General features: G+C 46.0%; 4 protein-coding genes across 4 annotated transcripts; 1 reads left to right on the top strand and 3 right to left on the bottom strand.

Moving 5' to 3' along the window:
• Positions 1-80: 80 nt before the first annotated feature.
• N7520_008439 (glycoside hydrolase family 3 protein) lies at positions 81-1,886 on the bottom strand (the record flags this gene model as incomplete). The annotated part of the gene is made up of 1 exon (XM_057142373.1): positions 81-1,886. One exon carries the CDS (start codon positions 1,884-1,886, stop codon positions 81-83), a length of 1,806 nt encoding a protein of 601 aa, XP_056996379.1.
• Positions 1,887-2,546: 660 nt separating this feature from the next.
• N7520_008438 (uncharacterized protein) lies at positions 2,547-4,567 on the top strand (the record flags this gene model as incomplete). Its single annotated transcript, XM_057142372.1, has 7 exons — positions 2,547-2,752; positions 2,805-2,877; positions 2,976-3,145; positions 3,204-3,790; positions 3,890-4,158; positions 4,223-4,355; positions 4,410-4,567. The coding sequence occupies 7 exons, from the start codon at positions 2,547-2,549 to the stop codon at positions 4,565-4,567; spliced, it is 1,596 nt and encodes a 531-aa protein (XP_056996378.1).
• A 1,910-nt stretch (positions 4,568-6,477) lies between these two features.
• On the bottom strand, positions 6,478-9,216 carry N7520_008437 (uncharacterized protein; the record flags this gene model as incomplete). The annotated part of the gene is made up of 7 exons (XM_057142371.1): positions 6,478-7,364; positions 7,424-7,567; positions 7,641-7,866; positions 7,976-8,161; positions 8,234-8,851; positions 8,878-9,017; positions 9,069-9,216. The coding sequence occupies 7 exons, from the start codon at positions 9,214-9,216 to the stop codon at positions 6,478-6,480; spliced, it is 2,349 nt and encodes a 782-aa protein (XP_056996377.1).
• A 1,100-nt stretch (positions 9,217-10,316) lies between these two features.
• Positions 10,317-12,288, bottom strand: N7520_008436 (cytochrome P450; the record flags this gene model as incomplete). Its single annotated transcript, XM_057142370.1, has 7 exons — positions 10,317-10,473; positions 10,560-10,723; positions 10,802-10,915; positions 11,002-11,286; positions 11,347-11,578; positions 11,641-11,953; positions 12,039-12,288. 7 exons carry the CDS (start codon positions 12,286-12,288, stop codon positions 10,317-10,319), a joined length of 1,515 nt encoding a protein of 504 aa, XP_056996376.1.
• Positions 12,289-12,987: the final 699 nt, after the last annotated feature.

Here is a 12,987-nt window from a genome sequence, read left to right as displayed (position 1 = left end):
GCAAGGGGAAGAAAACAAGAATTTTTTATATTAACGCAGCATGATGAGGGATACATCGCATTTGCAGACCTTCTACTTCTTCAAGAATATTCTAGGCCCTGTCCGAATTTGAAGAGTGGAAATTCTGTGTCATAGGGTAGGTCTTCCTTGCTCTTTTCAACTGCTTCCATACTGCTAGGGAGGTCGAAAGGAAGCTTTCCCTCTGGTCTCGCCCCGTTGGATCCCAGAATGACATCGAGGAAAGCATTATCGCTGCTACCATAGCTCACCGTCAAAGCGGTGGCTTGGTTAACAATCTCTGGAATGACTGGTGGGCGGTCGAGGTAAATATCCACAATGCTAATAGAAACCTTAGAGAAGACGTTCGCTTGGCGAGCCTTCTCAGTTTCAGAAAACTCCAAGGATCCGGCGTGGAAATGAGACTCAAAACCACCAGGGCGATGTTCGAATGGGCACTGAAGTCGCATGATGGCGATGTCTGCTTCATCGATGGAGCTTAATGAGAAGCCCCTTGCCCTCGCAGCTGACTGGCTGACACCTTCGATATAAATCTTCTTGCCTTGATAGTCTTGCTTTCGGAGTGGAAGAATACCATCGACATTCTTCAACAGAGTAAACGCCCTTCTCTGCGCTGCTTCACCCTCTTCTTTCCATTGAGGCTGCCCAACGATCTTTGCCGCAGCTTCTGCATCAACGAATGGGTTATCAAAAAGACCAAGGGCAAATTTCTCTCGCAGGATGCGGTCCACGGATATATCAATTCGAGATTCAGGAATTAGGCCCTCTTCGACCAATTGAATAATCAAATCGGTTCGTGTTTCACCTCCGAATTGATCACAACCGGCATCGAGGATCTTCTTCGCTCTCTCTAGTTCAGTAAGATTCTCACATCCCCAGGCCCGTGCTGGCATTTCCTGTCCCAAAATCACAGCATCTGTGAGAAGGCCCCAGTCGGTGCAAATTATACCACCAAAACCTAGCTTGTCACGCAGAAGTCCCGTCATAACGGCTTTGTTGAACGCGAAGCCAACTTCCTCCAATTCAGTACCGACTGGCATTCCATAGTATGGCATTATATGACGAGTACCGGCCTCAATTGCCTTCTTGAAGGGCTTAAGGTGATATTCGATATTGTTTCCTGGATAAATTTGCTCGCGTCCATAGGTGAAATGAGGGTCCTCCCCATTCATCTGCGGTCCTCCGCCCGGGAAGTGCTTTGTCATGGTCGAAACGCTGGTAGAGGACACACCTTTACCTCCCTGAAAGCCGCGGATGTAGGCTTGGACAAGCTCTCCAGATAGATCGGCATCCTCACCGAAAGTGGTATTGATTCGGGCCCAGCGGTATTCCGTTGCCAGGTCAACTTGGGGGTGGAGAGAAACCCGCAAGCCCATTGCGATGTATTCCTGCCTTGCGATATCGGCGAAACGTTCAACAAGGCATGTATCTCGTAATGCCGCAAAGCCTAACGTTTCAGGCCATAAACTCAGCGAACCAGCGGAGAACGCAGTTCCCACGTTCTCGTTGAAATGATTCCGGGGATCGGAAGAGATAGTGATCGGTATTCCCAAGCGAGTTTGAGTTAACGCATGTTCTTGGAGGGCATTCTGCCATCTGGCCACCGTTGACGGGTCTTGTACCGGACCAAGAAGATTGAAATGGCTCATGTACTTTTCGGAAATAAGAAATTTGGTATCTTCAATGCCAAAGTTGGGCTCTGCTGGAGCAAGCGAGCCATCCTGCCCGGGAAGAAGCATGCTATGAAAAAGCTGCCCAGCCTTTTCAGCGAGAGTCATGCGACCAAGTAGATCAGCGATCCTTTCATCAATCGACTTTGAGCCATCGCGATAGATAGGCTTGGCCTCATTTGTCGTGGTAAACGTCATTTTGCATCAAAAATCCCTTCTCAAGGCGCTGTCGACAATCAAGAGGCTTGCAAACAGGGTAGAGAAAGAAGGCCATTCCATGACTGATTTCACACTATTTGAACCCTACGGGACATATGCGCGAGCAAATCTGGCTTCGCTGGCTTCCCGCGGAGCCGGCGGGTCCGCTCGCCTGTGATGCCTTCCGTAATCTTCTTTCGTGGCTTGAATCTCAATCCCGAGGATTAGCCGTCCGGGGTTCTGGGATCGCTTATTTTTGCCCTTATCACAAAGTTCGCTAAGAGTTCCTACTGTCGCTGAACACGAGGTATTTGGGTCCTACTCCCACTTGAGATTAGACCGTTTCCCCGCAAACTTGATAGGTTCCTCGGCAATCTCTGAACTTATCCCGTTCCTCCTGTCATGTAAAAATCGTGGGGAAGTAAAGATATTTTCCCCATGGGCCCAGAGTACCGGCGCCTTGGTGGACAATTGCCCCACGAGGTGTTCAATTGCACTCATGCCTTTGCGCCTCTGTCGCTTAACGCATATTGATCATTTCGTACCGGATGAAAATTCTTTCTCTATAACATCAAGCTCCCCCCCGTCTCGATCCCAGAATTTCCAATTCGTGATCCAGTATATTGTCCCCTTTCATACTCTTTTCCCTGCCACTTCAAAATGTCGAAGGATCAAAGCACTGATGGGAGCCCTCCGAATCCCAGTGACAATCACTACGACTCCACTAATCTCCCTCTGAGAGATGTTGTTAAGTTATACAAGAAGGCCATTCTCTGGTCACTCGCAATATCTCTTGCACCTATTATGGAGGGCTACGATGTTGTCCTCTTGGGGAGTTTCTTTGGACTGGGTACTTTTGCGGAAAGGTATCTTAAGTACTCTCGGCTGTGGTTATATCATACTAAAAGTGACCTATAGGTATGGAGATACTGAAAACGGGATCAAAGCGATATCGGCGGCTTGGCAATCTGGTATCAATTGTGGGGGACTAGTGAGTACATTTTATTTCCAAAAAGATCTTTCAGAGGCAGCTACATTCCTCGGTGAGTTTGGAAGATTCAGGATACAGGCTGACCACTTTGATGATAGGTCGGTTGTATTACTGGGCTTTATTTCAATAGTTTGATCGCCGAACGAATCGGTTACAAAGCGACTCTTGTCGGCTCATTATTATTGATGTGTTGTTTCATCTCGTTGACCTTTTTTGCGCAAAATATCGCCACTATCGAGGCCGGTGCTATTCTGATTGGAATTCCTTGGTCAATATCTCCAACTATTTCTAGCCCGCCCTTCCTTTAAGCTGACTTGATGATATAGGGGCGTGTTCCAGATTCTTCCACTCACTTATATCGCAGAGGTCATCCCTGTACGGCTGCGAGGCTATATGACCACTTTCATCAATCTTTGTTTTGTCACAGGCCAATTGATCGGATCAGGAGTGGTAAAGGCCTTTTCTACGCGAACAGATGAGTGGTCTTATCGTTTACCGCTCGCTATTCAATGGGCTTGGCCGCTTCCCATTATGGTTTTCACACTGTTCGCACCGAACTCACCTTGGTGTTTGGTGCGCCGTGGGAGGATTGAAGATGCGAAGAAGTCCTTGCAGAGGCTAACATCTTCGACATGCGGCGTTCCAATTGATATCGACCACGAAATTTCAATGATACAAGCTACCAACGAGCAGGAAATGTACTCGAACACAGGGACAGGCTATATGGACTGCTTCAAGGGGGTTAATCTTCGTCGAACTGAAATTGTCTCAGTCGCATGGCTAGCCCAGACCTTTTGCGGATTCGGCTTAGTTTCATACTCTGTCGTGTTCTTGGAACGTGCGGGACTGAACCAATCAAACAGTTTTTCTTTCACCATAGGCGTGTCTGGACTTGGCTGGATCGGCACTGTCGGTGAGTTAAGCATTTATTCATCTCGATGTCTTGGAATATCCTTAATCTGGAGCATTGAAGATTTTCCCATGGGACGGAAACTAATTCTAAAGCATTTAGGATCATGGTACCTGCTAGATCATTTTGGGCGACGAACCCTGTATCTTGCGGGATTGACTGGAATGTTTATAATTCTGACCGTGATAGGTGCATTGGGTGCCAGTACACAATCGACCAGCGTAAGCTGGGCTATTGGGTGTCTCTTGCTAATCTTAGCTCTGGTATACGATGTCACAATCGGGCCTGTATGCTTTGCAATTGTATCAGAAGTACCATCAACTCGTTTGAAGATCAAATCTTTGGCAATTGCTCGCAATACCTACAATACGGTAAGACCAAAAATCAAAAAAAAAAATTCTCATCATCGTGTACTCACTTTTTGGTACTGGCTAGGGTTTCATCATTACCAATATATTGGTTCCCCACATGCTTAGCGCTGGATCGTGGAACTGGGGCGCCAAGTGCGGATTTTTCTGGGCAGGAATATGCGCACTACTGTTCATTTGGACATTTCTACGGCTCCCTGGTAAGAGAAGGGTGCAAACTTTGAATTGAGATATTTCGACTGACAGAGACCTAGAAACTGCCGGAAGGACCTTTGCCGAGATAGATGCCCTGTTTGAGCATCATATTCCGGCGAGAAAGTTTTCAACAACAGATACAAGTCAGTTCTCATTAGAGCTGCACGATACTAAAAAACCACTCGATGAATTGGAAGAGCGTGTAGAGTACGTTTGATAGTCCATGACTTTCCAACTCTTTGCTTGTCTTTTGGAGTCTGAGACTTTGCCGCATGACTACCGTTGAGAAGGATTCCTTCACTCATGTATGGTGGTTTACTCTGAGTTCTATCATTACCTTGACCTGTTCAGATACAGTTGAAGTCGGCCATGCACTTGTCTAGTCAGTATGCCATGTCGGGAACTGTAGTTCTATATGAACCAGCTTGAATCAAGTGATGTTATCATTGAGTTTGAGATTACAGCTAGAAGCGGTGGAATAATAAGGCAAGAAATCATGTGTGAAGTAGTAAGGATGCAAGTTTGCGGTAACGTCAAATGCATGCCCCTGCAGTGTGCGCTATTGTGCGCTCAATATCTCATGTCTGAATCTCGTTGTGTGGGTGATTGCCTATGTCACTTGTCGCTTGAACTTATGATTTTCAATAAACGCCGATGAAAAGATATCAAGTTCGTTCGAGAGAAGGAATGTTTAAATGTGGCCGAGAAACGCTTGCGAATGGTAGTGAGGAAAAATTTGTTTGGATAAATTCATTCCGTATCAATTCCTAATATACAAACGATTACGTCGTTGCTGCCGAAGTCTTTTTCCCGGCCTTGCTTCCAGATTGCAAATCATTGACTATAACTGTGCCCTAGGTTCAGAATGAAAATTGATGCTATAGGTACGGTACTGTGGAGTGAGGGAGCGTTAGATTATCTCAGGGCAATAGAAGATGTTAACTATTGACTAATAATGTTGCCTGTAGTGTATTGTTGGTCGATTGGTTACTTTCCCGGGATTTGCCCTTTTCTGCCTTGGTGAATTACTAACGTGATTCCCGGCTACGTCGGACACCCCAAAACGCATAGTGAAATCATACTATTATATCTCAACAGCCAGAATATATATTAATCTAAAACCCATTATTGATACTTTATAAGCATCAAAAGTAATATATCACAATTTGAAAATAGATAGTGCAAAATTACACTACATTACTATGAAATATATTGTAATTTTGATATCAGAGACTTTAATATATATTTCTCTACTACTACTTAAGCTAATACTTTTAGGATCCATTAAGATACTAGGAGACCTACTCTAAGTACTATATTCCGGTATTATATCTATAAGGGGATATGGTTCTTGAGATATGATATTGTATTTACCGTATTTATTATGTGTTTTGGGGTGAGGGATGTAGGCGGATATCCGACGTAGGCGGGAACCACGTTACCGGTGAGTGTATGATTAATCTCCCGAATTTTGTCTTCAATTTTGTGAAATTATGCAACCGCCAAATACCGGCCAAACAATCTCGGCAGTGAACCTCCCCATTTTCAACGATCCCTGGATTCGGATCTGTTGATTATCTCCGGCACTAGTATGTCAACATAGCGCTGGATACGACTAATTCAATAATTGCCGACACGCGTTCATGCAGATGATCTGCACTCACGAAACCCGCCAGTGGTCGCCACCCCGTCGGCTCCGTCGGCCCCGCGAAAAAGATCGTCACTGTGGAGAAATTGCGGGGATTATTGCTACCCAGTGGGCCAAAAATGCATGGAAAGTTCTTTGCAGCGGACCGTTGGTCGGTTTTACTGAATGCCGAAGACCGAAAGACCGACGACCGAGAGACCCACATTGCAAAGCTGCTGTTGCGGAGCAAATGTTACGAGCTTCCCGTAGCCACCAATTACCAGATGGCGACTGGTCCAGGTAGGAAGGAACCCACCTTCATACTAAGTGATGAGAAATAATTTTGAAATGAACATAGAGTAAGCCCGCTATCTAGATACTGCAAGACATCTGCGACCACCTTCATGCAAGAAACAGCCAAGAAGCCTTATACTGACATAAATCAAGATGGAAGGAGGGCGGCAAAAAAACCCTCTAGATGACTTGTACTTCATTCATCACTAGATTTCGGCAGGAAATGACGGAGCACCTCCTGATAGTATTTGATGTAACGCGTACTTGATAGCATTCGCCTGTCTTGACCAAGCCTTCTCATGGCTCAAGATCCTCGTTGATTCCCTAAAAATGCGTGGCACGCTGTCCTGCCCGTTAAGCACCCCAAGCCCACTGATGTGAATTAGCTTGGGCGTATCAAATGTGTCTGTAATCCATTGCTCGAGTAAATCCTTGTCCATATCCTGATCAATTCGAAGGATCTCCTCGGCATCTCCACCCGAAGGGAATTGTGGCTTGTCTGAAATCACGAATCTATCATAGTTCCAGATGTATAGAGAGGCCATAAGAAGAAGAAAGGAGTCGTAGGGGTCATATTGACGCTGTGAACGGATTATTCGGAACAACTGAGCAGCATGAAGGAGACTTTGACGGGCCCGCCTCGGTTCTGCTTGAAGTAGCTGTGCGATATGTTGCGCTGCAGCGTCAACCTCCTGACGTTGTGCCATCCACCCCGAAGAGACATACAAAAGACGGTATTTGATGAAGCGAAGTAGTCTGAGAACAAGAGAAAATTTCCTCACGATGGAAAGGAGAGGCGACTCTTGGCGTTGTCGCGTAACAGCTTGCTGAAGACTCCCAAGTATGGTGTCAATGGGATCCCCACCATGCTCAGGAGCGGCTAATTCCTCCGCGGAAGTTAGGTTCCAGCAGTCAGAGGTACTTTTCATGCTGGGGTAGGAGTTGAACGATTGCCCTTGAATGGAGTACCTCCCCGCAAAGTACACCGCAAAAACTGATATCCAAATCCCAGAGCCACTCAACGAGCGAATACGCTCTAGGTTAATGGCATTCATCTTGAGCAAAGAAGGAACACTAAGACATTCCGCTGGGTCTTATCAGATTAGGTAAGTTAAGAGAACTTTGTCAACTCTGATACGTGGCATGAATTACCTCTCTGTAGGCCTTTAGCCTTCTCCCAGTCATGGAAGCTTGCGGACTGCCACAGTTCATCATTACAGGGCATGCTCAGATGCATGTCGTCAATCGTAATGAGAGTAGGCAGGTCGAAGAAGACTAATTGAAAGCACTCGTTCACTGCGTACGTTTGATAGTCAGCAAATAGACAGCGGACATAGATAACAGCGTAAAAACCGAGGGCTACACTTACACCATGTGAAGTAAACTAGTCTCTTCCAAGACTCAATTACGATCCATCGAGTCCAGTCTTCGGTCGGCACAGTTGTATTCGATAACGCGCCGCTCTTCGCGAAGAGGACACCGGAAATGAGGAGGGGGCGACACATCGTGATCAGCACGTTTCGTTGGTATTGCAAATGCATCAAACTCTCGCGTGTTCCACTGAAAAGAAGAGCAAAATTGAAGAGCAGTGTTGCCTGGGCAAGTTCAAGGTTGTTTTGAAGTGACGAAGTGGAGCTGAGCTAATGTTCCCTATTAGACTAAACGTGACCTAAAATAATCATTTGGAACTTTGATTGAACATACCTTTCGAAGCAAAGCCATTCGAAGGGCTTTAATCAGATCAGAGAATATTCTATTCCGACTTGAAAGTCGTGAATACTGGCTTCCCACGGCGGCGACGGCGATATATAGAAGCCACGATGAGCTTCGAGCCTCGAAGGTACTTTGGTGAAGAAAAGGGAATCCTTGGTGAAAATGTTCGAAGTACAGCTGTGTACATACGTGAAGGATATCCAAAGAATGTAGGTTCGGAAGTAGGGGTTCCGGTGAAGACCGACTCACTTCCGCATATTGAGCACAGATTATTTCATATGTTGAGGTAGAGGGCTTGGGAACATGTCCGTAATCCTCAGATATCAGAATATCGCGGTCTTCCTCGGTGAGGGCGTTATCTGACAGATAGTGGTCTGACTGGCCACTGAAGGGCCTCGGAGCCGCCTCGGTATGTCCTGAACGCTCTTGATGAAAATTCGAAGGCTCTACAGGAGTATCTACTCCAAGCGGCATACTTAGTGGTTGATTCGCAGTCCCAGCCATACCGAATGGCGTCGGAAGACTTGGGGGGTCAAGTGAAGCCATATGAGAATGCTCATACGCATCATCCAGAGGCCAAAGAATGAACGGTTCGAAGAGTGAAGTGGCTTCGGCGTATTGCGAGATTTGTCGAGCCTGGCTTGGGAAAGGAATATCCGCACATGGCCCGCCGGCATAATCGATACTGTCTGAACCCCTAGAGTCCGAGTGGACTGTGCTGATCGGTGATAACCCGCATGCAAGGGATGACTCAGAGGGATAAATGAGTCTTGAGGTCTGATTTAATTGATTACTCGTCCTTCGTTCGGTGGCATCCGGCAAGACGTTCTGTTCTTGTGGTGCCCCTTCCTTGGAGCCCTTGGTAAACTGGCAAGGCCAGTCTTTTTGATTACAGCGATCACATGGATGGGATCCAGAACAACGCTGTTTTGATTTGACACAGTTAAGACAGGCACGGGGTGCCCTCGGGAGCGTTCTTTGCACTTTGTTAGGTACTTGCCCATGAATTGTTGAGTGGCGTTGCAATGTATCCCTGAGAAGTGTTAGTTTATTTGCATAGTAGACAAGGCCCCGTAAACCCTACCTTCGCGCAAACTGTTTGTCACAAATGTCACATCTGAAATCCCTGCTTTTAGAATGGCTTCTGAGATGACGCTCAAAGTGCTCACGGCGGCGGAAGGACGTTGAGCAGACGCTACAATTGTACCTTCTCGGCGGAGAGGAGGGCTCATTCAGATTTGGTGGTGAATGAATTTGGGGGGCATTATTCTGGTAGGATGTGAAGACTCAGAGGGGAGATTTGCCATCATGAAGGTACTGGGCAGCACATGTTCATTGGGTTGATGCATGCTCGGGAGCTCCTTGGGCTCGGAACTCAAGAAGCGTGGCAATGATGAGTCAGCGGAAACTTTTATCACATGACCAAAGGTGGGGAAATTCCGGATCAGCTCCTTTTTCACGCTTTGACCTCTTTCTGCGGCTTTTTGCTTTGTAACTTAACGTACTTCCCACCTAGGCGACGCACCCAAAACCACGTAGTAAATGCGAGAAATTCTAGTTATATATTTCAACAACCAGACTATGTATTAATCCAAAACTTATTCTTGATACTATTTTATATATTAATAGTATTATGCTCTAATTTAAAAATAATTAAAGCAAAACTACATTAAATTGCTATTAATTACAATGTAATTTTGATATTGGAGACTCAGATATATGTTCCTCAATTACTATTCGAGATCAAACTTTTAGAATCTATAAGGGTACTAGGAGGCCTATTCTAAAAACTAAATTCTAACATTATACCTTGAAGAGGTTTGGCTGTTGAGATATAAATTTGTAATCTATCGCATTTTATATGTGTTGTTGGGTGCGTCGCCTAGGCGGGAAGTACGTTAAGGGTTTCTCATAATTACCTAAAACAGCGATTATGATTGCATTTGCTTGTTTTACCATCAGCCATGTTTGATACGATTCAAACCCTTTTTTATTCTCGCAATCCAGAGGAAACACTGAAAATACTATTTTGTGTGAGCATAGGATGTAGGTGTAACTATTCAAGAACAATACGCAGAAGAGCTGAATTTGAGCGTAATTTTTCGCGCAGATTGATATCTGTAGTAACTTTCCCCAATGCTGCGTGCTGGCTTTTGAGTTACATCAACTTCGCATTGCAGCAATATTGCCCCTGAACTATGCCTTCAAGGTGACACCAAGCAACCAAAAGACGTCACAATTGGGCGGCCATGATGAAGTGACACTATGTAGCAATACAATCAAAAATGAGCCCGGAAAGGCTCACTGGCTACTTACTTGATCAGACTTCATTTCACTGACGAGGTTTAAACACTACGGGTAATCCCGGCTTTTCGAACTGTAAGGTAAAGCGATCAATCCCCTTCGGTGCCATATTCCCTTTGGGGAGGCTCAGCTCGTGATTGCGGAACAAGTGGGCAAATGTGAGGGTCATCTCAGCTGGTGCAACACTAAAAGGTTATAGATGTGAGCAATTATATCAGGGTATGTGGTATAAAACCAAAGGATATTGGTCGGTTGTGGGGTCAAAACGTACTTTTGGCCCAAGCACATCCGTGCACCTTTGGAAAATGTGCATAGCCATTTCTCCAGATCCTTAGACTCGGGTCCGATCCAACGGTCAGGGTTGAACTCGCGGGCGTCGGGTCCCCAAGCATCTATAGAATTATGCATGGTGTACGCTGACATGCCAACGATGGTCTAAGAATCCCGATAAAAGCATTGTTAGTATTTTTAGTTCTGGATTGGCTCTCGATTCCCAAGAAGGACAGAACTTACACCCGGGGGGACGAGTTTTCCTTCGACAACAAACGGATCACCATTGGGGACGACACGAGGGAGACGACCAGGTACAGCCATACCAACCCTAATAGATTCTTTGACACACGCCGACTATTGTAACGTCAGTGATTGTGGGGTAGAGAAGCGGCCTCGTAGGTCATCTAGGTTCAATTTTGATCCGCAAAATCCGGACATACCAAGTATTCCACTTTCTCCAAAGATTGGAGTGAAATTAATGATCCGGATTCTGGCATGGCCTCGTCGAGTGCCCGCACAAGGCGTTTTTGGATTGTTGGATTGGAGAGGATATGATAAAACCCAGTTGTCAGCGTAGATGCTGTGGTGTCAGCACCGGCGATGAGAATGTCCATAGCCTCAGAAACCTTGGCGCTGTCTGAGATTGACTTCAGGCTATCGAAGATAACAGGATGAGAGGAGCTTCCTGACGACTTCTGCCAATGCCGCATACAATCTGCCGCAAACTTGATTGTTCATTTGTCAGCCTTAGGGCTCGGTCTCGCGGGCATATCAATATAATATACCTTTTGTAAATTGAGGATAGAGGCAAGCTTGGGGTTCAAAAGTTCGCTAATGCCAACTGGTAGTATTCTCACGAGTTGTCGAAGAAAATAATTGTACTGTAAATCGACCACACTTTGGGAGCCAACGTCGAAAGCGTCAAGGAACCATGAATCCATTTCCTCAGTTCTCTCCTCGATGAGGTTAGCTGATCTCGCGAAGGCAAATTCCGTGATAATCTCTGTAGTCAAAAGGCTGCCCTGAAAAGGTTAGGAAATGTAAATATTATGTCAAGCATTTTGGAATCTTGGACTTACCGAACTGCATTGTAGATATCAATCTCCTGGGAGCCACAGAGGCGGTTGATTTTGGATGAGAGCACGTAAATCTTCTCATGAATCAGAGGTTCCAACTTGTAAACCCCCACCTTCGAGAACAAGGGATTCAGCATGCGTCGACGCTCTTTATGCAAGCGAGGATCGATTTCCGCAAACACAGTATGGGGTGTGTTGAATCCATCGTAAAATGGGGCATGCTTGAGGAATGGCTTGGACTGCTTGTAGATCACTTTGTACAGCTCGATATCAGAAATATGAAGCTCGTTTGGTCCAATACGAAGAGCCTTAGTGTCTTGTTGGAAAGATAAACGATCAGTATAATTTCCAGTAGCAGATACAATACATGTTATTCAACAGGGTGATGGTTAAGTTCATACTGTACTTTTTGTGAAGAGCTTCGAATTTTTGCTCGGCAGTACCGTCCTTCGTAACCTTGTAAAGCCAGTCTTCCGGAACGCACGCCTCTGGGGGACCCTTGAATGATTTAAGAGGATGGCCGTGTATGCGATATGTCCGAAGGGTCAGTCTAGCAATCACTAAAAGGCCGAGCAGAGCTAGAGCCGCAGCTATTTCCGGCCGCACACTGGATTTGCTCCAGAAGAGGCTTGAAAGTGACGTATCTGCCATTTGCGTGGACTATTCTCTTGATAGAGACTGTGTTAGGACAAAGAAAAGGCCACGGTCGCGGAAATTGTGTTTATATATAGCGTGGTTTTAGGCAGCCTATTATATACTGCAAATTTTGAATTCACCAACCCCTATAAGCTGTACCACCTTCAAACGCAACCGCCTCGAAACCTACGTCGACAAAAACACTTGCAAAACCGGAGGTGAGGCTAGAGACCCCGTCGGCCCCACCGCAGCTCCACTTCGCATGCTCCTCCTGCTGCACTACCCGACGCCCGCGGGGCATTATCCGTGTCTTCGCCCAGCCACAGCGCGTAAGCGGGAGAGTATGAATTGGGAAGCGATCAACGAAACTTGGGAACACATTTTTTTTACACTCGAGCCGAACTACTTCCTACGGAAGCGGTGTGGGTGAGCGAGGACACGGATACCGGGCAAGCTACCAGAATTATGATTGGCCGAAACTATCCAGATTGGATTTTCAGCCGTTTATTAAGGATAAATCAGCTGCTAAATCGAATGAAGATGGGAACTTGCGCGTAGGTTAGCCGCACCCTACAGTTTGAAGAACGAGAGAATGTAGTTCTATCGGTGATCGGTTAAGTTTATCGTAACATAGAATGCATTGAAATCTCCAATATCTTCATTTGGAGGCCGCCGTCGAAGGTTCTCAATATGCGCATCGTATTGCTCAGGCAT

This window comes from Penicillium odoratum (assembly GCF_028828045.1).
Source record: "Penicillium odoratum strain IBT 22623 chromosome Unknown utg000005l_segment0_segment0, whole genome shotgun sequence".
Classification (NCBI taxonomy): Eukaryota; Fungi; Ascomycota; class Eurotiomycetes; order Eurotiales; family Aspergillaceae; genus Penicillium; species Penicillium odoratum.
Note: the sequence above shows the minus strand (reverse complement) of the source record. Positions and strands in the feature narration are given on the sequence as shown.